General features: G+C 36.1%; 1 protein-coding gene across 1 annotated transcript; it reads right to left on the bottom strand.

Moving 5' to 3' along the window:
• Positions 1-463: 463 nt before the first annotated feature.
• On the bottom strand, positions 464-22917 carry USP14 (ubiquitin specific peptidase 14). Its single transcript, XM_034429563.3, has 16 exons — positions 22595-22917; positions 20360-20505; positions 20036-20068; positions 19335-19439; positions 15908-16011; positions 12739-12797; positions 10819-10949; positions 10406-10486; positions 9016-9107; positions 8524-8638; positions 7497-7562; positions 6903-6995; positions 6023-6151; positions 4492-4552; positions 1525-1632; positions 464-1156 (listed from the first exon to the last, which is right to left on the bottom strand). Exons 1-16 carry the CDS (start codon positions 22608-22610, stop codon positions 1005-1007), a joined length of 1491 nt encoding a protein of 496 aa, XP_034285454.1. The 5' UTR covers positions 22611-22917; the 3' UTR covers positions 464-1004.
• Positions 22918-24478: the final 1561 nt, after the last annotated feature.

Raw genomic sequence — 24478 nt, forward strand, 5'->3', positions numbered from 1 at the left:
TACATCTGCTTTAAGAAAAATATAACTATTTAATTTGCTGTACAGAAAGGGAAGTTTTTAACAGGATTATCTTTTCAAACTTACTAAAATTTGCATTTATTTGGTTTATTTAATATAAATTAGCTCCAGTTCATATCATTAAGCAAAGATATGCTTAATGCAACTGAAATCTTTTAAGTTCTATTCCTTCATATTCAATAGGCATTTTCAATGTAACACTTTTTAAAATATTGGTTTGTTTTATATTTTAAGATTTCTGTATCTTCCTCTAGATAATCACTTATCATTATTGGCCAACTTCAGTACCCTGCCTAGATGGCAAAATTTTAATGTCCAATAGTCAGATGCTAATTCCTGTAACTCTCAACTCTTTGATTGCCAGATCACCATGCATTTGAAAGTATGGTACCTGAATGGAAGGAGACAGACACAAGTTTTAGATAGAACACAAATGCCAACCATATTTATGTAAGAAGCACCATCATTACTGATCACTTTTTATTTGGAGTCAAAAATGCCAGCAACAGAGCAGACTGAGTTGGCACATCAGGCTGGACAAATACGTGATTGTAGCCATATTTCCACAGGCTATGAGCAGCAGCACTGAGTTACATGTTGAGGCAACAATTGAGTTTTATCTTTCTGACACAATAAAAAGGATGGACAGCTACTGAACTGGTAGAAACCATGCAGGAGTTAACAAAGGTATGAATAGGTGTGCAATAAATATCTTCCTAAAAAATTAGACGAGCAGGAGGCTCACTTAATTTCATTAATAGTTAACATTGTTTTAAATATCAACTTTTGCAATACAGTATTAAAATTATTTTCAAATGTTATCAACCTACCCCTAGTAAGTGGCTGTTTGCTATTGGCTTTAGTTTTAAACATGTTTTGCTGTCTTTTTGCACCAAATGGCAGTATTTTAGTGATCCAATTTTGCAGTTTCTGTGAGTCTGGAATTAAGACATTTATTTCACACCTTACAGATGTATATAGGAAGTCTACTGTTCAGATTCATCTTCCACTACTTCAATTCTGCGTGGCCCATAAAGTAGAACATAAGCTATATGCCAGTCTCCACCGCCCGATAACCTCAAAATATCTTCAGGGGTAACAATGCTGACTTTGTCATCATCAAATTTAATCCATTCATCTGTGGGAGAAAAAAAACCATAGTCAGTAACACTTTAAATGACATTAATGTGAGAGCCAGTGTGGTGTAGTAATGAAGGTGCTGGCCTAGAAAGAAGGAGACTCTGAGTTCTAGTGGGCATGAAAGCTGCGAAGTGGCTTGGGCATGAAAGCCTGTTGGGTGACCCTTGGCATGTTATTCTCTCACAACCCAATCCACTTAAAAAGTTGTGGAGAAATTGAAGGGGGAAGTCTTAGATATGTCTCCACCTTGATTTATATATTAAAAAGGCAGGATAAAATAATCAACAGTGCAGAATTAATTTTTCAAGGAAGGCTGCCAAGTAATTTATCCTATCACTTGGCTATTTTCTAAAATTGCTACAATACCTTGTTTTCTTTTAACCCAAGATACATAGTGTCCAGAAGAACTAGATCGTCCTTGATGAGTTAGCACTGCCTGTAGCTCATAATAACCACAATTATTGGAACCAATATCTGAGAAGGCAAAGAAGATGGTACAATGTGATATAATAGTAAATACTTTACATATTGTTATCCATTTATTTTATTTATTTATTTATTTATTACATGTATTTATATGCCGCCATTCTCCCAAAGGACTCAGGGCGGCGAACACAAGTTAAGAAACAAGTACAATAAATCATAATTTAATCCAAATAATTAATTAATAGTAAATAATAAAGCCCGGAATCAGTCTCAGCCTATTTGTTTATTTTGAAGCTCTCACCTTCAGAATCAGAACATGGGAAGCAGATTAATCCCACAAAATACATTTGGGACAATGATTTCTATCCATCAATAAAATGTATTCTCAACTTTGCATGTTCCAATCCCCATTTCAGAATACAGAATAACAGTTGGAAGGGATCTCAGAGGTCTTCTAGTCCAACCCTCTCCCCTGTTCAGACAGGAAGCCCTATACCATTTCAAACAAATGGTTGTCCAATCTCTTCTTAAAAACTTCGTGTTGAAAGTATTCACAACATCTGGAGGCAAGTTGTTCCACCAATTAATTGTTCTGTCAAGAAATTTCTCCTTAGTTCTAGGCTGCTTCTCTCCTTGATTAGTTTCCATCCGTTGCTGCGTCTCCTGCCTTCAGGTGCTTTGGAGAATTGGTTGACTTCTCTTTGTGGTGACCCCTTAGATACTGGAACTCTGCTATGATGTCATTCCTAGTCCTTCTTTTCATTACACTAGACATACTCAATTCCAGCATACCCAATTCTTTATCTATTTTAGCTTTCAGTCACCTAATCATCTTCTTAATCATCTTCATCTTATTCTTCTCTGCACTCTTTCTAGAGTCTCAACATCTTTTTTACATTGTGGCGACCAAAACTTGATGCAGTATTCCAAGTTTGGTCTTATCAAGGCATTACAAAGTGCTATCAGCCCTTCATGTGATCTTGATTCTATCAATTAATCAGAATAGAGCTGGAAGGGACCTTGGAGGATTTCTAATCCAACCCCCTGCTCAAGCACCCCTAGTCCTTCTTTTCTCCAGAATGGCCATATCCAATTCTTGCAACCATTCTTCATATGTTTGTATCTCCAGGTTAATTATCTGAGTTGCTCTTCTTTGCACTTTTTCCAAACATCTTTTTTGTAATGTGGTGACCAAAACTGGATGCAGCATTCCAGGTATGGTCTTACTAAAGCTTTTAAAAGTGGTACTAATACTTCATATGATTTTAATTCTATCTCTCTGTTAATGCAGCCTAGGACTGGCAGCTGCAGCACACTGCTGGCTCCTGTTTAGGTGATTGTCCACTAGGACTCCAAAATCACTCTCTCAATTACTACTACTACTAAACCAGGTACCACCTATACCATATCTGTGCATTTGGTTTTCAAAAGATTGCTGGATGCTTTTAATTTTTTTAAACTCTAAGCAGTCCCAAAGTCTCACTGCTTAAGGAGATCATTGCTTCCAAAACATTCATTATCTCCAACAAATTAAATAGCAAACAATCAGTGAATGGCCTGCTTCCATGTATTTCAGTGTAATCAGACACTAGAGGTGAGAGAAGCCATTGAAATAAATTCATAATAGATATTTATAGGTATCACCCCTATAGGTACAGAGTTAATCAGAGTGCTTGGTGTTAAAAGTTGTACAACTGCATAGAACAGAATTGACAAAATACTAGCATTGCTACTTTTATCATTTTTTCTTCAGATCCACCACCTGCAGCTGACTACAGATTAAATATGAAACATTTAAGACACAAACATTTCAAGGTAGATTAAAATAAATGTAATAATTTTATTCAACACTGAATTTTTATAAAATAGAAGCATTACATTTATTTTAATCCATTTTATATTAGCCATTTTTGAGATTCAAAATTAATTTGAAGTTAAAAGCTTGCTGAATTACAATAATGCATTATTTCTATACTAAACATGAAAAATTACGACTTGTAGTCTCTTAATCAATAGAAGAATATATATGTAGCTCAGGAATGAACTGTAGGGTCCTTGGTGTTTTCTTGAATTTGGTTGTTTTCTTGCAGATGTTTCATTACCTGACAGCATCAATGCTCTTAGGATGGGATTTGTTCCTATTTATATAGAGTTTTGGTGGGGCTTTTTTAACCTTGGTAGTCCTTTAAATTAGGGTATCCTCTTTTGCTTGTTTGTTTGTCAAGTGTTAATCCCTGCTTATCTGAGTGTTGGTTGCTGGAGAGGGATTTATTGTAGTTTTTTTGTTCGCTTCTTGGTTTTTTTATGGTCTCTTTTAAATGGTATGTAAATGTGGTTTACCTCTGAGTGTTTACTTATGACTGCTTTGTCAGTGTGTCAAGCTTCCAGGAATTCCCTAGTGTTTTTTTTTTAATTTAGCTTGATCAAGGATGTTCATAGCTTCTCAGTTAAAATGTTGATTGAATCTGACCATCTGTTGTGAAATTAAGCAATTTTCATAGTATCTTCTGACTGTCCACTAGTTTGTGTTCATGGAAGTGCTGTTACTTTTCTGCCTGTCTGCCCTACATAGTGGCTGTTACAATCCTTTCAGTGTACATTGTAGACAACTCATTTTTTCTTCTTCAGCTACTGAGTCTTCTGGTTTACTTAACATGAAAATTATACCTAATTTGCTAACTTCTGTGTTCTATAGCCAGTAGCTTATTCCTTTAGATTTAGCTGTCTTTTATTAGCTGTAACAATGTACTATTCAAAGTACTATAGCATATAATTTATCTTCATACTGATTTCAATCATAGTTTCAGATATTCACTAATTGGTATTCCTAAATAATATATCTGCTTTCAATTTTTAAGATAAAGCAGAGTAAAAATATCTACTGTTTTTAAATGTCTTTCTACTTACCCTCAGAAAAGGAAAATGGTTCATACTTAATCTCCTTCTGTGAGCCATCACCTTTACTAGACTTGAAAATAAAACAGAAGAAGTTGGTTTGAGTTAATTTTATAACTAATAAATATAGCATTAAAAATAAGCAAAATTCTAAGACTTCTAATATATTATTCGGAAATGATTCGTAAAATGAAAAGCTGAAGGTTTAAGGCTCAGGTAGTGGTGGTGGCTGCTCTGTTACTTTAAGTGCTACCATATATGGATCAGAAAATGTGGAATACCAAGAGAAAGGGGATCACAAGAAAAGAAAATCAAGTTTTCTTTCTGTGTGGCACAGGTTTTTCATATATATTTTATTCTTATAATAATGATCCAATAAAAACCATGAAAACATAAAAATTAGGGATGCAGTATTTGATAGTTGATAACACAACCATTAATATATCAGAAAGTAAGAACTTTATATGAAATATGTGTTTACTCTGGACAATGCTGCAGAAGAAGCAAAGTAGGAGAATTATTCATGTTCCTATAGAAATTACAATACAGAGGTACATGGACAAAGGTTTAAGTTTTGCACCATAAAAGTAATCTCATTCAGATAAGGGGATTTTGGAATGTCTGCCCAGTAGGAGCACTAAGACGTGCTATGCCTGAAAGAAGTTCTCTTTTATCTTATGGAAAATGAGAGATGGTAAATATCTAGCCAATACTCAAGGTCCCCTTGAAATTCAGGTTTTGCTGTTATGTAGTATTTTATTGTTCCCCAGTTGATTCTACCTATCAACTATCTTTTAAAAAAAGCACATGACTGGCTTTTTCAGAACCCAGAGTTTGAAGCAATACAGCTGAGGATTAGTAACATGCTAGCTTGGACTGTAAAGCATCCCTCCAAATAGGAAAATGTCCTCTGCCAATACAAGGGATAATAGGCCAGAGTGGAGGAACTGAATCCTTTAGTCAATAACAGATCATCAGCCTCCAAACTATAATATCTGTTGAAGGGATTCCCACCTCAACTCTGAGGGTGATGCTGGCTGCACAGTTTGGTCTGGCAAGAATAGCTTTCACCATCATCCCCATGGAATTTCTTCACAAAAGGCCAAAATATAAAGGGCCTGTTTTGCCCTGCCGAAAAAGGCTGCAACCCAAATAGACTTCCAAATTTCCAGATTAAAAAATAACATCAAAGACATTACTAGAGTACATATATCTAATTGTTCTTCTCTTAACAATTAACATTAACTTAAAAATAATAATTATATCCAGTGAACTTTAGAAAATTTACAAATGAAAATGCAGATGCAATAATTTATTAGACCATGGACTCTTTAAAAAGATACAATTCAATAATTCTTTACATTCCATTTCAGTCTTTTTACTACAAATATTATTAAAAACATGATTATTAGCAGTCTTAATGATGTTTGGTTATAAGTTTAAGCTTCATAATACTGGACCTGACTTAAGGTCTACCTGTAAAGAAAACGCATATATTGTTAAATGAAATTTAAAGATTAATCAAAGTTAATGGGTTACTTACATTATTTGGTTGCTGGTTTACTTTTTTGTCTTCCAGGTCTTTGAATTTTGATCGATATGAGACCATCTTTTCTTGAAGGCCTGGCGTACATAGTTCATATACATCCAACATAAGTGGAAATTTAACATCCTATAGCAATTTAAAAGAGTTTCATGATCATGTAAATCATCATACGAAGCAAATCAGCTGTCTTAGATCTTAATTCCACTCAGTTTAAAATAATACTGGCAATAATCTAAGATTTTCAACGAAGTATGTACACTAAGGCTCAATATTTAATATTTTAAATGCCTCAGGAATAAGGAAAACTGCTCCATTTCATATCTGACCATGAATTCATCTAGTTCAGAATTGTACTATTAGCACTATCTCTCAGGAATTTCTCAACTCCCACTTATATAGACGCTTAAACTGTAAAACATGAGCTCTATGCTTACTTTTACATAGCCATAAATAGGAAATTTAAAAAAAGAAAAACTCAGATTATGTAATATTTTCCAGTGTCCTATGCACTTTATTCTAAAGCTAACGCATCTTTAGAATGCTTTAGCAAAAGCACCATGAATGCATATAATGCAATTGGACTGATTCTGTTTTCATTTCCATTCATAGGATAAAGAAATCAGCATATTTTAATTTAAATTATGCTGCAGCTGAATATCAAATCTTGATTGTTGCTTTTTTAAATAAAGTTTTATTGCTTTTCCCCCCCTACATTCAAACATATATTTTATGAACAGAGAATTGGCCATATCATAACTTATACAATTTATCTTATTCAAATACATTTTACTCAGTTAAACCTTGATTGTTAAATGTATAAAATAGAGCATTTATACTACATAGATCAGGTGCAAAACTTAGCATCAAATGTACTTACTTTGAGAACTTTGGCATTCACAGATTCTTTCTCTTTGTAAAAAAACCGAACCATTTGAATAGTAAGGTATGCAGGCAAGCGACTTATCTTGGACTAAAAGAAAAACATTCACTAGAATCAGTGGACATGAAAAGCTACAGCAATTTAAAGTAGGAGCCATAAATGCATGAAAAAATGTTTACCGTAAAGACAAAACAAATATCAGGGGGTGCACAGGTTTTCAAACCAAATGGCATAAACAATGCAAGTTATCTCTGTTTGTGTTATACTACTCTCTTTCTATCCCCTGAATATATCTATATATTGTGGAGATATATTTTATTTACAAAACATTACTTGCTACATATGTACATATTTATCAATATAAATACGGCCCCACTACAATCATGAAGTGATTCTAGGTAGCCAACTGATTACGACAAAGAAGTTTGAATAAGGAAGCCATATGACAATCTCTATGTCATAACAAAAATCCATCTATTTTTATTTCAGGGATTTTAAATGTTGCTTCACTTGTATATAACCAACTCTTAAAATGGCAGATCATAAGTAGAGTTCAATTACTATAAAGGGATATTACAATGGTATGCTCACCGTTTTTAAATAAAGGGCATTCCTTTGCAATGTTGGTGATAATTTAGTTATTTCTTCTTGAAGACGCTATAAGAGAAATATATTGAAGAAGATAACAAAGATTAGAAGATGTGCAAAATTAAGCATGACATTTCATATGTCCTTTTTAAAATTCTGTGCACCACTTTAAATGATAAATGTAATAAGAATAAAAAACCATGCCCAAGATTTATTGAAATCTGAAAGCATTTTTCAAGCAATGAGGGAAGGAATACACAATAGCATAGACCCAAAAAGCTTTTTATGCAACTTGCATTAATCTAGTGGAATTTTGATTACTTTTTGCTGCCAACTATCACATGTATTTCCACGAGGAAATACATGGAGGGAGTTGACGGGAGGAGAAGTAATTTAGCAGGGATGGACAATTTGGATGTTGGATTCAAAATTCAATAGCTCCAGTCAATATGACCACATCATCCAGGATAATGAGAGTAAGTCTAGCAACATTTGGGGAAGCAAGGTTTTATCTTCCTCTTCCCTATACTACAAAATGAATATGGCACGGGGCAACAGTTTGGATTTAAAAGCAGCTGTGTAGAAGTCCTTACAGGTGCTATTTTTTCCCCAGGATTATGTAGCTGCTTTCACAGCAGCAATGCAATTTCAGGACAACCTTGATTCAAGGAGTTGAAAACACATTCTAAAGCACATTTTTGTCTTGGAAGAGACTGTATATTAATTACTTCTCTAAAATATATGAAACATACAACTGGAAATTGGAAAGTATATTTAGAACACTATTCCACGTTTCAATTTTTAATTCTTATTTTAACACTTCATGTTTTCAAAAAATGAAAGAAATATATGTTAAATGAATGTTCACTGTTACATAATGTCTTAGAAAATGAAATATCAGAAAAGTCCAACAATCTTAAATTTCATGATCAAATCTCTTTCTTCTTGAAAACTCTTTGTGGACCAAGATAAACCCCCTTAAATACAATGCTGCAAAAACTGCTTGAATAAAGATGCCAGAGTAACTCACCAATTTAAGACCCGTGAACAGATATTTAACTTCCTGATTGATAAAACAACTAAGCTGGAGTTGATTCTCTCTTCCTTTTGTGACTTCCTCCTCTTCTGCTTCTGTGCATTTCATGCTTCACAAAATATTAAGGACCAAATATGAAAAGTACTGAACTACCACTAAGCATTGAACTTAATGATTTGCAAAAAGTTATCTTGTTTTCAGAAAGCTTAAATTGCTGCAACAAAACAACAGTTCTTATATCAGCACCTATTATTTAATGACACTAATCAGTTTTTTAGATAAGTATTGAATTTTTTTATAAACTGGCATAAACCTTTCTTTAAAAATAACTTTAAATATAATTTATAGACGTACTTAACTACCAATTACAGAATACACTCGTACGGAGGATTATCTCTTTAGTAAGTAAAATGTATAAAACAAATCCTACATATACTAATTCCATTATCATGAGCATTCTTTGTTATTCCAGAATGTTTAGGATACATAGTTTCAAACTCAATACTGAAAAACTGGTCAATTAAGCTTTTCTTTTTAGGAGGTGCCGTTGCTGCCGTTTCTGAAACTGAAGTCTCAGTCTGTAAAAGTAAACAAATATGTAAGCAACAATACAAACTGTTTATAATTTACTCTTACAAATCTGTCTATTATACTTTAAAAACAAGATAGAGACCTAAAGGTAGTCAAAGAGAAAAAATATGAATGGGTTACTTTGAACAAAACCTGGGAAACATACATCTTGTTCAATTCTACGTCAAGCATTCTAAATCCAAAACTGGTTAGAAAAAGTCGTTTGGATAGATATTCCAACCAGCTTTAGTTCAAACTAGTAGCTTGCACAATATAAAACCAGTATTTTGGATTTCCAAAGTTGCTTCAGAGACCTATGCAGCACCTATCAGCAACTCGTTAGAAGATAATGAAAGATCAGCTTGTTAGACCAGACCACGACTCAACTAATCTGGCATTTTGTTTCTCACAATGGCCAACCAGAAAGTTTCACTTCTAACAAACTGGAGATGGCCATATGTCTCTTCCCCTGCTGTTTCCATGCAGCTTATATTGGTAAGCATACAAATGCTAACCTGGATCTAATACTGAATCTTTAAAACTAATTCTGCCTGACAGGCCTGTCCTCTGAGTTTTTCCATTTCCTTTTAAGCAAGCAACCATGTCTGGATCATGTTAACCAATTAATTGCAGATTAATTATATGCTTTATTAATAAGCATTTTTTACCTCTTCTTAATCTTTTTGCCACATGGATGACTCACAGTCCTAGCATTTTAAGAAGAAAAACTTTTCCCTATCCATTCTTGTCATGGCAAGCAGGTTTTCACATATCTTGCTTACCTCCTTACTTGGTCATCTTTTTTCTAAGAAAAAGTCCCAAACATTCAAATCTTTTAGTGTATGGAATTTATTTTGGCCCAGTATGGAATTTTATATTTATACTGAACCAGATTCGTAATCTGACTAACTATTAACCCAATTTAAAGAGATCCCTTTGGAATTTTTCACAATCTTGTTTTCCCATACCCTGAATAATCTGATATTATCCATATATATTTCAACTCACTGCATACTAACTATTGACCCTAATAAGTTGTTGTGGTTGTTACGTCAAGGGTTGTTACGACTGGATGCGATTTTCTTTTATGAATTTAAATATATTTTTTCAGAGAAGAGATCCACAGGTTTCAGATTCTCAAAAAGGTCCATGGGATAAAAAGATTAACTTCTGATTTAGGCACTTTCAACAATTTACCTGCAATCAAATTATACTTTTATTGCTGTTACATATTGCTAACATTATTGACTATAAAAACTCAGCTGCAGCCCAAAGTTAGTCTCAGTTATTTCCAGTAAAGACTTACTTCCATTACTGCATCTTCTTCTATACCTTCTAACTTTTGCTGCAGTACTCGCATCATCTGTACCCAGCATTCATTGGCATCCTAAGGAATAAGATAAAGATAAAATTAGATCATGGAAATCTAACAAAAATATATGTTGAGCATGTATCATATGCACATCATATAAAAACACGAACACATGTGTGTGTATACAGGTGCATATAAACAACAAATGAGAAACACTTTCTTACTTTGTTTATTCTAAAATGTTTTCTTTAGCAGCTAGGACTAGAAGCTGATAAGGTAATTAATAGCTATAATTTTATGATTCCTTAACAGCTTCTAGTCCTAGCTGCACATGGAAATGGTAAAACAAGAGATACATTTTTATATAAAATATGCAGCCTACAAAAAAGAAATTAAAAAGTATCTACCTGTTGAAGATATTGGCCTTGATCTCCTTTCTCTGCAAACTGAGGAAAGGCCATATGTAAAAACTGGAGAAGAATGATGGGAGGGATACTGGAGGAAGTTTTGTCCATAGAATCAAATAAATCTCTTAAAGCTTAAAAATAGAATAAAAAACAATAAATTTCATAGAAATGTCCTCAAATGCAAATTCTTTATCTAATGCATAATACAATTATATTTTGTAGCAAAAGGCTATTTAAATATATAAATGCATTATCAGTCTATTTAAAAAATACTGTACAATTGATTATATCATGCAAGGGAAACAATCTATATTGTTGCATGGAGAAGTTTTATACAGATGAGTGCAGCTATTGAGACAGAAACTGCTGTTGTTAATCAATGCAGTCATAAAAGTATGTCACATGACCATGTCGCTTAGCAATGTTAATTGCAGCAGTCCTGGTTGTTGTCGTTAAGTGAGGACCATTAAGCCACTAAGAATGGACCTCCAGTGATTGCAACTTCCAAATTCCTGCTGGCTTTCCCACTGACTTTCCTCATGGAAAGCCGGCAAGGAACATCGGAAATCATGATCATATGACAGCAGGGATGTTGCAATGACCAGAACTCCAAGGATCAGTATAAATCCTTCTTATTCTGTATCATTGCAAATTTGAACAGTTGCTGCTTATCTTTGACATTTACTTTATGTAAATCATTTAAGACTAAGCCACAACAGCATATAATAGGTGCATCTTCAACTGTATATTACAAAAGTAAGTCATGTCAATCTACTTTCAAAGTGAGACTCTAGTGGAACAAAATGCAATTAATAGGCTAATGACCATGTACACATAGTCACACTTTATGACTATAATTGAGCTTGCAATTGTGGTCATCAGTTGTGATGGTTATACAGCAGGTCATCACATGACCCTGCCCAATTTGACAATCTTTTTTGCAGTGGTCAAGTGAACACGGCAGTCATAAAGCAAACACATTGCTAGATTGCCAAGTGACCAAAATATGATCACATGATTTCCAGGGGTGGGTGGGGAAGAGACATCAGCATTTTGAATTCAGAACATAAGTCTGTTTTCAAGGTTTGCTGTAACTTCAACTAGTTGCTCAGTGACCGGTCGTAAGTAGAGAACTACATGTACTGTAAAACTAATATAGAAAGTTAATTATAATCACATATCTGACTTAGTTCTTCTTCAATCTAGCATAAGGCCACAACATGCTATATATAAAACAAATTTATGTATATTCCCATTAGCAATTACATTCAGCCCATCATCTAATAAGTTCTGTACATGCAACTGACTTCTGAATCTTTAAGGCTGTGCTGAATGTTGCACAGTAATGTAGCAAAATTTCAATAACTTAACAGATAAAACAATGTTTCCCTGCACATTTTTGTTAACATTACACTGAAAGAATGAACAAACATATTGGGCAAAATTTAACCTAACAAACCAACTAATCAAATATTCTGCATCCATTCAAGAGATCTAGCTAGAGCAGTGCCAAATAAGGAGAAACAAACAATTCTACAGAGTAGCCAATGAACATACCGTCCCAAAATCTGATAACAGCATATTCAATAGTTGACTGTTCCTGATTTGTTTTTTCTTAAATGAAATGGCATAAATCATAATATCCTGGTCAAGGGCAATAAAGTAAACAAGCAGCACTCATTTTCCAGTGTTCCAAGTATTTCTGGATTTTAAAAAGCTGCAAATTTCAAAAGGAAATTTTTTTTTAACAGTGATCAATATTTGGCTACAATTCAAAAGGTGGTAACTAAAACTCAAAATCTATCAAATACTTTAAATTGTGCTAGGAAAAAAACAAAGTATCTTCTGAGCAACATACTGGCCACTTTATCTGAGGTAGCTAAATATCAGAAAACACTGCTTTGCTCTTGAAATACAAACCTGCAGTAATATACTGAGCAGAAGCCATTTCCCCTGAAGCTCTTAAGGCACCAGCATACCTAAAAATGTTTAAAACATATAGTTAGTTTGGTCTTAGATTCAACACAATATAGAAATAAAGTTAAAATGGCTTTTATCTGGAAACTGAGATTCATCTGTGAGATTTTGACCACAACCAAGAAAGTTGTTAAGTTGTGACTCCCAAGAAGATTTGGAATTCTTACAGTTTGGAAGCCTTAAATAGGCTGGTTACCATCATAACTGAATGTGCACTTTAGCAGCACATAAATAGAAAGTGCATATTCAAATTTGGAGGAAGGTATATTAACTTTGAAACATGTAGAGATTATATTAGTTTTAGTTGTTTTAAGGTTTCACTGAAAGATATAATTGACCAAGTATGCCTAATTTTTTGCATTAACTGTAGATCATGCCTTCATATAAGGAATGACATATTCAACAATTTAGTTAGGATTATTTTAATAGTTCACTTATTCATTTATTATCACAAAGTACAGGTAGTCCTCAACTTACAACTTTTTGTTTAGCGCACCAAAGTTACAACAGCACTGAAAAAGGTAATTTATAACACCTTTCATTTTTCACACTTATGACCGTTGCACCATCCCCATGGTCATATGATCAACATTTGGACACTTGGCAACTGGTTCATATTTATGCCAGTTGCAGTATACCAGGGTCATGTGATCATCTTTATGACAAGCAGTCAATAGGGAAGCCAGATTCACTTTACAACCATATTACTAACCTAACTGCAGTGATTCATTTAACAACTGTGGCAGAAAAGGTCATAAAATGGGGCAAAACTAACTTAACTGTCTCAAAATGTTGGACGAAATTGTGGTCATAAGTCAAGGACTACCTCTAAAAGAAGGAATATGTGACTTGAAATTTGGTTGCACCTAATAAGCCTTGTGTGCTTCTCACTACTTTGTACGCATTAAATAAGACTAGTTGTATGGATCAGACCAAAACCATCTCTGCCTATACTTCTATTCTATTCCTACAGTGGTCAACAATATATCATAGAAAGCTCATGAGGTGGAGATGGCTGTAATAGTGGTATCATATTCCATATGATATTCCAGCAACTGAAATAAATCTTGTCTTCTTTACTAAAGGAAATATATGGCCACCTGTACTAGTATCTACTGACTGCCTTGTCCTCCCTTTATAATTAAATCTAAATTCTAATTATAGATATCAAAATGATACCATCTTTACATCTTATACACATTCCATATTTACCATATATTTTGAAGAAGTGTGTTTCAATATAATTCTGATCAACTATTTAATTAGATTGTCCCAATACTAGATTTTTAAAGAAAAAGATCTACTATTTTGAAAGGAGGAGAAAATTCCTTACCCATTTTCCCACTAGTATATCTTATTTTACTGCCTTCTCCAGTATCTCTAATACAACTCTTAATTCTACTGATAGTTTCTTAAAATTTAGCTTTAAACCATTTTTACTGTTGGTTAACAAATTCAACTGTTTCTATTAGGTATATTTTATTACTGTGTTTCCCCGAAAATAACATCCTGTCTTATATTTTTTTGAACCCTGAAATAAGCACTTGGCCTTATTGCCATGCGCTCAAAAGCCCGATTGGGCTTATTATCAGGGGATGTCTTATTTTGGGGGAAACAGGATATATATACTATATTTTTTGGTGTATAAGTCACATTCCCCACCCAAAAAAAGTGGGTGGAAGTGTCTGTGCGTCTTATACAGCAAATGTTGCCGAAGCCCCACCCACCCATCGGCCACTACCCTTTCGCCTCTGCCTCCCAGCAATTTACCAGTATATTATGTTAGAGCCACTTTGGTCTAGGGCAGTGGTTCTCAACCTGTGGGTCGGGACCCCTTTGGGGGTCGAATGACCCTTTCACAGGGGTCGCCTCAGACCATCGGAAAACACATATTTTCAATGGTTTTAGGAATAATTTTATGGTTGGGGGTCACCACAACATGAGGAACTGTATTAAAGGGTCGCAGCATTAGGAAGGTTGAGAACCACTGGTCTAGGGGTTAAGGCTAGAAAGCAGGAGACTCTGAGTTCTAGTCCCTCCTTAGCCAATAAAGTTGGCTGGGTGACCTTGGGTCAGTCACTCTCTCTCAGCCTAACCCACCTCACAGGGTTGTTATGGGCAAAATAGAAAGACAAAGGTGTGCTGGATATGCTCGCCACCTTGATTTACTTGTAAAAATAATAAAGATGGGATTCAAATAATTTGTAAATATACATGAAACATGAAACAAAGAGTCAGTAGCTTACATCTACATTCCATTCAAAAAAGAGGGTTTCCTTTTTTACCCTTTTCCATTGCAGCCCACTGTAGCTCCTAAAATGCTGCCCCTAAAGATCAGGGAATCCTCTGAAACAACCTAAATATGTATGGGAAAGCAATATAAGGACAGAAAAGGTAGGAACTGGGGAGGCCAACTGTGTGAGCAAAAACATGCTCTGCTTCTTTAGAAGCATTTTTGAATACAAACCACGATAATTTATTCCATAAAAGGTTGCTTAACCAAACTCTTCACCCATCTAAAATGTTTTAAAGTGAGAACACCTCTAAACCTCTCTTTTACATATATAATCCTTGATATTCCTATATTTCAAAGATGCTATGTTAACCATAGTTGTGCCCAGAGATGCTTGGTAGAATGCGATGGGCAGCATATAAACTTAATAAACAGAAACATTAAGCATGAAAAAACAATTTTAAGGATATGCTAGGTTAATTTTCCCAATGCTTTAGTATCTTCACTTTCCAGTATAGTACAGCAATGGTACATTTAAAATTAACGAGCTGGTATCAATATTTCTTGAAACTGATCAACTCAATCAAAATAAGATGTTAAAACTTTATGAAATAAATAGTATAGGAACTGGAAGCATTTTTCTAAATACAGAACTCTCAATTCCACTTGAAGAATAGAGTTCAATACATATTAGATTCCTATTACAGTTCTACCACAACAATTTGAGTTTTCATTTGAAATCTAAAATTAAAAATGAATTTTATTACTTAAACTTATTCTAGCTTCCCTTTCCTATTAAAAATACTAGCTACAATTCATACTACTTCATATTTTAAGAAATGAAAAAATTAACATTTTATTTGTAGTTATGATACCTACCTCTTAAGAGCTTCTTTCAATTCTGGCACAGAGCGAATACACTGAACTGTAGCATTCATATAACAAGTATTCCCAAGATTTGTTAAGCCACACGGTAATTCCATCTGTCACAGAAATATTAAAAATGTTTGCTTTATATTAAAGATTGTATTTTTAGAAATGTTTTTGAGCATGAAATCTCTTTACTGAACAAGGTATTTTGTATCAGTTCCAAAAATGCTGCATTTGGCCACAATGATATCTGTCCTTAGTTGCATCTCATTTGGACTATTATTTTATTTAATTTGGATGACAGTGACTCCAACACACTTTGAAGACTATCCAGAAATATTTGATAGATCATGTTTTCCAGAAATAAACTGCTGTTCACTGTCCACCTATATTAATCCCCTTTTGAAAAAGGAAAATAATACTTTATTCTTTCAGAATTTTAATGTTTGGTTAGCCAGCTATTCTTTTGTTTAGTAATTTTAAATTGTTATATTTCAAATAGTATTAAAATTACTGGACAAATGGGATGTGTGTGTGGGTACACCTCCCAATGACTGGGCAGTTCACAAAAAGATAGAAAAATAATAAAACCACATAACAGTAAAAACAATAAAAACTAGATCAAAAAGTTAGCAAAACAAAGAAAAAAACATATATAACTCAGAAGGCTTTAACTACCCTAGCCAAAAACCTGGGCAAAAAGCTTGGCCCTGCTAAAGAGTGAGAGCCAACCCCAATGGAGCACAGAGAAAGAGCATTTTGAAATCCTAACAAATAGCAACATTTACAGTAATCAAAGAAACCCAGAGTGTGCAAACCTCATTGGATAGAATCAATAAGGCAGATACTATGGAAGGTAAGTGGTCCACGAGTAACCAGGCTCAATGCTATGTAGGGCTTTATAACACCTAGCATCTTGAATCTCACCTGAAAGGAAACTGGCAACTGATGCAGTTCACAAAGCAGGGGAGTCAGATAGATATACAGAAACATGATCATGACTACCCTCATTGCTGGAGAGCGATGCAGTAATAAGCTGTGAAGTAACCAGGATATGAGTGGCTGTAAGGCCTTCCTATCCAGGAAAATGTACAACTGGCACATCAATTGGAGATTGGGAAGGGATTTCTAGTTGCAGCTGCTTTCTGCTGAGTAGGAGCTATATAGAGAATACTCTTTTTTTTCCAAAAGTGCCATAAGAATTACTTTCTTATAATTTTTACTTGACAAAATCATACTTCCTTTGAAAAGCTAGTTTTTGCATAAGATAAGCTATTTAGTACAAATCAGAAGAATTACTAATACAAGGGCTTACTTACATTCACCAAATGGCAATGATTTAAATACAGAGCAACCATCACCTTTCAAAGCAATTCAGTTCACTCAAAAAAAGCAAAGACAGGCACTCTTTGAGAAAAACAATGTTTTTCAATTTAAGACCCCCGTTTCTGGTTTCAAAGCTAAGTATGTTTATAATATAGATTCCCCACCCCCCAGTCATGTCTTATTCTCATAGACTGCCTGTAGTTTTCTTGGCAAGGTTTCTGAGAAGTGATTTGCCATTGCTTTTTCTTAGAACTGAGAGAAAGTGACTGACCCAAGTCACCCAACTGGCTTTATGCTCAGATGAGACTAGAATTCAGGATCTCACAGTTCTGGCCTGATGCTTGAACAACTACCCCAAAGTGGATCTCTATTATATACAGTCAGGTCCAGAAATATTAGGACATCGACACAATTCTAACATCTTTGGCTCTATACACCATCACAATGGAGTTGGAATGAAACAAACACAATGTGCTTTATCTACAGACTGTCAGCTTTAATTTGAGGGTATGTACATCCAATTCAGGTGAACGGTGTAGGACTTACAGCAGTTTGCATATGTGCCTCCCACTTGTTAAAGGACCAAAGGTAATGGGACAATTGGCTTCTCAGCTGTTCTATGGCCAGGTGTGTGATATTCCCTCATTACCCCAATTACAATGTGCAGATAAAAGGCCCAGAGTTCATTTCAAGTGTGCTATTTGCATTTGGAATCTGTTGCTGTCAACTCTCACGATGAGATCCAAAGAGCTGTCACTATCAGTGAAGCAAGCCATCATTAGGCTGAAGAAACAAAACAAACCCATCAGAGAGATAGCAAGAACATTAGGCGTGGCCAAAACAACTGTTTGAAACATTCTCAAAAAGAAGGAACGCACTGGTGAGCTCAGCAACACCAAAAGACCCGGGAGACCACGGAAAACAAGTGGGGTGGATGACCGAAAAATTCTTTCCCTGGTGAAGAAAACACCCTTCACAACAGTTGGCCAGATCAAGAACACTCTCCAGGAGGTAGGTGTATGTGTGTCAAAGTCAACAATCAAGAGAAGACTTCACCAGAGTGAATACAGAGGGTTCACCACAAGATGTAAACCATTGGTGAGCCTCAAAAACAGGAAGGCCAGACTAGAGTTTGCCAAACAACATCTAACAAAGCCTTCACAGTTCTGGAACAAGATCCTACGGACAGATGAGACCAAGATCAACTTGGACCAGAGTGACGGGAAGAGAAGAGTATGGAGAAGGAAAGGAACTGCTCATGATCCTAAGCATACCACCTCATCAGTGAAGCATGGTGGTGGTAGTGTCATGGCGTGGGCATGTATGGCTGCCAATGGAACTGGTTCTCTTGTATTTATTGATGATGTGACTGCTGACAAAAGCAGCAGGATGAATTCTGAAGTGTTTTGGGCAATATTATCTGCTCACATTCAGCCAAATGCTGCAGAACTCTTTGGACGGCGCTTCACAGTGCAGATGGACAATGACCCAAAGCATACTGCAAAAGCAACCAAAGAGTTTTTGAAGGGACAGAAGTGGAATGTTATGCAATGGCCAAGTCAATCACCTGACCTGAATCCCATTGAGCATGCATTTCACTTGCTGAAGACAAAACTGAAGGGAAAATGCCCCAAGAACAAGCAGGAACTGAAGACAGTTGCAGTAGAGGCCTGGCAGAGCATCACCAGGGATGAAACCCAGCGTCTGGTGATGTCTATGCGTTCCAGACTTCAGGCTGTGATTGACTGCAAAGGATTTGCAACCAAGTATTAAGAAGGGAAAGTCTGATTTATGATTATTATTCTGTCCCATTACCTTTGGTCCCTTAACAAGTGAGAGGCACATATGCAAACTGCTGTAAGTCCTACACCGTTCACCTGAGTTGGATGTACATACCCTCAAATTAAAGCTGACAGTCTGCAGTTAAAGCACATTGTGTTTGTTTCATTCCAACTCCATTGTGGTGGTGTATAGAGCCAAAGATGTTAGAATTGTGTCGATGTCCCAATATTTCTGGACCTGACTGTATAATATATTACTTCGCATTAAATTTGAGGTCATGCATTTCTCAGCATTCAAAACTGTGAACATAATGAGAATATAGGCTTACTGCTGAGGCTAACTGTTCTTCTGTCATATCTTCAACAAAGACAGGCCGGGCTACTGGTTCTTCAGGAAGTGCATCAGCAGAGCCCATCATTAATAAGGTCATCCCCTATTGAAAAGGTGCAAGAAGTTTTATCAGCAGATACTCTAAAAAAAATTAAATATAATCAGATACATGAGTCTTCAAGAAGTTAGTTTTAAAATAAAGTTCAAAAGCAGTTGTGGCACATACAAATTTAAATTATGATTATTTTATTACCTTTTGAAAAACAGTGCAAAGTATTAATATGTACCCTTCTGTTCCTTAAGGAACCAAAATATTTACTATACCCTTAACTTGCTGAAAACTTACTCCTTTTTTTCCTAGTATTTCCCCTAGTACAAAAATCAAATAATATCAGCAATCACTTTTGGGTTCTCACTTTTAATTTCGACTGTCTCCAAAAAGATGTTAGATACATGTAGATATATCACAGTACTAAAAGCAGTATTTAACTCTTTGTAACTGTAGACTTAGAATTTAAAAAGTGAGACACTCTCTGCCAATTGAATCCTCCTTCTACTGTTCTCCATTCCCAATCCCATCATACTTTGAATCATTCACAATTAAGGCCAGAGAAGAGGTAAACCCTGCTCTGTAAAGCTGTTATGCATAGAAAACATCCAAGCCATTATAAATATCTAATGCGACCATGTAATACTTACACTTTTTATTTTGATATTACCCCAATCATCATCCTATTTGAAAGAAAGAAAATAAACGTAAAGGTTTCCCAATAATAGTAAGATGACTCAACAGATTCAACAAATACACCAACAGCTAAAGAGGAAATCACCAAAGGTAGCTTTAGATCTCATAGCAAGGGCCAAAAATTCCTCAGAAAATGTACAAAAATAATTTGATATTATATTTAATTCATAAATTCTATCAGAATATAAATGTATGCTGGTATGTTCATTATTGCCTCGATACATTAAATGTGTAAAACATACAATAGTAAGTTGTGATAAAATATTATCCAACTCTACCTTTAAAGTTCCACCTTTCACCATCACTTTCTGTCTGTCAGGCTGAACTCCAGTCAAAGCAAAAAGCTGTGCTTTGAATACCATTGGAGGCTCATCTGTATTCAGCTCCACTCCATCGAATTTTTCTTTGCCCCATTTTACATTAACTGAAAAACAAGGATTTGAGGTACAACACCAACACTACTAATAAAATTAATACTAAAAATTAGACATGTTATACAGAACTCCTGATTGGGCAGCAATGATTAGACATATAAATTATAAACAATAAAGTCATACAAACTTATATTAAGAATGCCTTTCCTAAAAATTATACCTCAGTTTTGGCTATACTCCTGACTGGCTACATTATCAACAGACATGAATATTTTGCAACTTGTAACAACAAGAGGAGTCTTTACTGAAATACCAAGTTTACATTCATACAACATATTGTTAAAACTGATAACACCAATTTCTAAGGAAGCATGCATCATATGCTATTCCTACATTACAGGAGTTGAAATAACATGGATTGAATACAATTCCCTTTTTCTTTCTTTTATGATTCTCATCTGACACAGTTCTGTCGGAAGTGGCATGCAGAGCCATCTCTCTGGGCCCACGAGCCGTTGCCTGTTGCTCTTCCAGTTTCCGGCACGCCAACCAGCTGGTCTTCACACACGCGGGAGCCAGAAGAGCAGCCACCCGGTGCACATGCACGTCCCAGGAAGATGATCTTCCAATTTCCGGCACACGCATGCGCACCGGCCAGCTGGTCTTTGTGCTTTTATGCATGCCAGAAACTGGAAGACCAGGTGGCCGGTACGCATGCGTGCACCAAAACCCAGAAGATCATCTTCCCGGCACGTGCATGTGCACCAGGCAGCTGCTCTTCCAGTTTCCGGTAACGAAAAGGTTTGCCAACACTATTATAGGTAGAATTCATTGCACGGCATACGCAATATTAATTCCCTAAACAAACCTTCCCTCACTTTACACTCTTCCTTCTCTGGGAGACTATGTGGTTTATTATGTCTGGTAACATACTACTTGGTAAAACAAATTAGAGCATTGGAATCTACAAGTACAGGTAGTCCTCAATTTACAACCACAATTGAGCCCAGAATTTGTTGCTAAACAAGACAGCTGTTAAGTGAGTTTACCCCATTTTACGACCTTTCTTGCCACAGTTGTTAAGTGAATCTCTAGAGTTGTTAAGTGAGTACTATGTTAAGTGAATCAAGCTTCACCGTTGATTTTTGTCAAAAGGTCTCAAAAGTTGATCACATGAACCTGGGACACTGCAATCATCATAAATATGAATCAGCTACCAAGCCGATCTGAATTTTGATCACATGACCATGGGGAAGCTGCAATGGTCCTAGGTGTGAATAATGGTCATAAGTCATTTTTATCAATGCCACTGTAACTTCAAATGGTCACTAAACAAATGGCTGTAAGTTGAGGACTACCTGTAGTTTGAGAATTAACAAATGCATTAGGTCCCAATGACCGCATCATCGCTATTTTTATTACAGAAATTCATCTTTACCTTTTACAAGACAAAAACACAAATATATGAGAACCACAAGAGCTCAAGTCCCTGAGGCAGCTGAATGACAGAAGTACTTAAAGGTTTTTTCACTGCTGTATGACTTGCATCAGATCAAATTCCCTATTTTGTTAAATATATACGACCCTTGCTAATCTTCAAATGAACTGTAAGCATGGGGGAAAAAAACAAACAGAAATTACTCTGTTCAAGTTTTGCAGGTTTTCTCCAAAGGAAAATCCGGGCTCTAATATGACGGAGGACTGCACTTCTTCAAAATCAGCCAGGGAAAAAAATCAAGGCCTGGGCGATGTTACGATTGCAGGGGGAGCCCTTACACACACACACACACACACACACACACACACACAACTAACCAACCACGCCTCGGGCTGCCGTGTTTGCTTCTCGTCGATGTTTTCCACCTTTCACTATCAAGGCAAATCTTCCCTTGACAGGGCGGCACCAAAGCACGCCGTCTTACTCCCGGCCTTCCTCCGGCAAAGCCCTGCTCAGGAGGAGGGATCCGGTCGGGCGGACTCGTTCCTTCCCCACCGCCGCCTGCCTCAGCGAAGGGCAGGAGAGCGCAAAGAGCCGTCGAGCTTCGGAGGCCTGAGTGGGGGGAAGCCGAGCTAGGCCCTCGGGAGGCGGAAAGGCGGGGATGAATCCCGCATTCGCGAGAGGCGGCTGGCCAGACTCACCTGTGAAAAGCGGCATGGCTGGCGGGCTAAGCAAGCAAGGGGAAACGAGCGAGCTCAAGACCCGAGACGGAGCTATAGCAGCGCGGCACCTTCTTTCCTTCCTTCCTTCCTCCCTGCCTCCCTCCCTCCCTCGGGGTCTTATTCAAACCGGCCCCTCAGGATGACGCTGCAAGCGCGGAGGGATGCGCACGCAGCTCCGGAAAAGGCACCGCCTCCTCCTCCTCGGCTCTGCTGCTGGAGGTCCTACTAGGAAGGAAACGGGGCCTGAGGCTGCTGGGCTGCGTTGCACTTGAGACAGAGGCTTCTTCCGCCCGTTTGTTGTTGTTTTTCCTCTGCTCTGTCAGTCTTTCTTTTTACTGGTTCCGGCTACCGGTGCCACTAAATTATAGGGGTCCCCAAACTTGGCAGCTTTAAGACTTGTGGACTTCAACTCCCAGAATTCTCCAGCCAGCATAGCTAATAGCATAGCTGGCTGGAGAATTCTGGGAGTTGAAGTCCACAAGTTTTAAAGCTGCCAAGTTTGAAGACCTCTGCACTAAAACAACAGAATAGAGCCTAATCTAGCGAAATGGGCGGAGAAATTATTTATTTATTTATTTTAAATAAATTAAGAGAGTTTATCCCGCTTTTAAAAAAGATAGTGGGGTTATCGGGACATTCACGATCTGGTTTTGGGGGGGGGTGATGAGAATTGAAGTGCAACTCCTTCAGGAACCAGCAAATTCATAAAAAGCTGCATTGTTATTAATCTATATTTTATATCCGTATATCGTACGGATTCTACATTAACTTAAATTGTTCTTCCTTGGCATTACATGAAAACAAAGCGGCAATCGATCCTGTGTGATTTTTTTTCCCTGTATATTTCTAACGACTTCGCAGATTACCATAAACTACAATTAAGTTTTTATTGTATCTTCTAGTGGCCATAACACGGCATGAACTACGCAACGGAACATAATAGCAACATGCTGAGTGACCCTTTTATAAATCTGGTGTTTGATGACTGTAATTTCTGTGGCTTTTGTTTGTTAGATTACAAAATCTGGCCTGTAATGCAAAATAGCATTTTGGCTATCTGGCATCTCAATAGACTTTGGCAATTATATTAGACTAATTTAGAAAATGCTAATTATGAAACAGTATAGCCCCAGTTATTTGCAAATTTCTTTTGAATATCTCACTGCAATGAGAACTTTGTTGAAGTAAAATGCTTGCAAAATTAAATGCATTAAAGGATACCACTCTGGTAACACTTAATTCAAACAAGTATAGGCAAGGTTGAAATGTCTCAACCACAGTAGAGCTGAATGTAATTTCTGTGGTATGGATAATCCTTGATTTACAACTGTTAATTTAGCAATTGAAGCTACAAAAGCATTAAAAAAAAATAACTTGCAGCATCCTTACAGTCGTGATCAAAATTGGAGCACTTGCATTGCATCTATGACAGTTGGAGCATGTCAAGGAAATAGAATCATTTATGACTTCCCAGTCATTTACTAGCAGAGTCAATGGGGAGATGGATTTGCTTAATGACTGTATAATTCACTTAACTGTGGCAAAAATCAGTTACAGAATCGAGCACAATTCATTTCACCACCACTTTGCTAAACAATGAAAATTCTGATCCCAACTGTGGTAATATGTTGAGGATTGTACTCAATTTGATATGATCACAGATCAACACTACTACAGTTCATTTTTAATAGGGACAGTAGGGAAACCCCAAAAGGAACTATATAAATGTTATATTTATCCTGCCTTTATTATTTTTATAAGTAACTCAAACATCAAGCATACCCAATATCCTAGACCTAGAGAGTAATGTTTCCATTCACCCTTACATACTCTTCTTTCACTCTTCCCCAAACAGATTTCTCC

The sequence above is a fragment of the Pantherophis guttatus genome, chromosome 3 (genome assembly GCF_059756535.1).
Source record: "Pantherophis guttatus breed Tessera chromosome 3, ASM5975653v1, whole genome shotgun sequence".
NCBI lineage: Eukaryota > Metazoa > Chordata > Lepidosauria > Squamata > Colubridae > Pantherophis > Pantherophis guttatus.

Excerpts from the sequence above, each read along its gene's own strand:
- USP14 (XM_034429563.3), bottom strand. Across the intron at positions 10,950-12,738 it reads TGCTCAGTATATTACTGCAG|CTTTAAGAGATTTATTTGAT; the intron begins GTTTGTATTTCA and ends TCTATTTTTAAG. Across the intron at positions 1,157-1,524 it reads TTGGGTTAAAAGAAAACAAG|ATGAATGGATTAAATTTGAT; the intron begins GTATTGTAGCAA and ends TTTCTCCCACAG.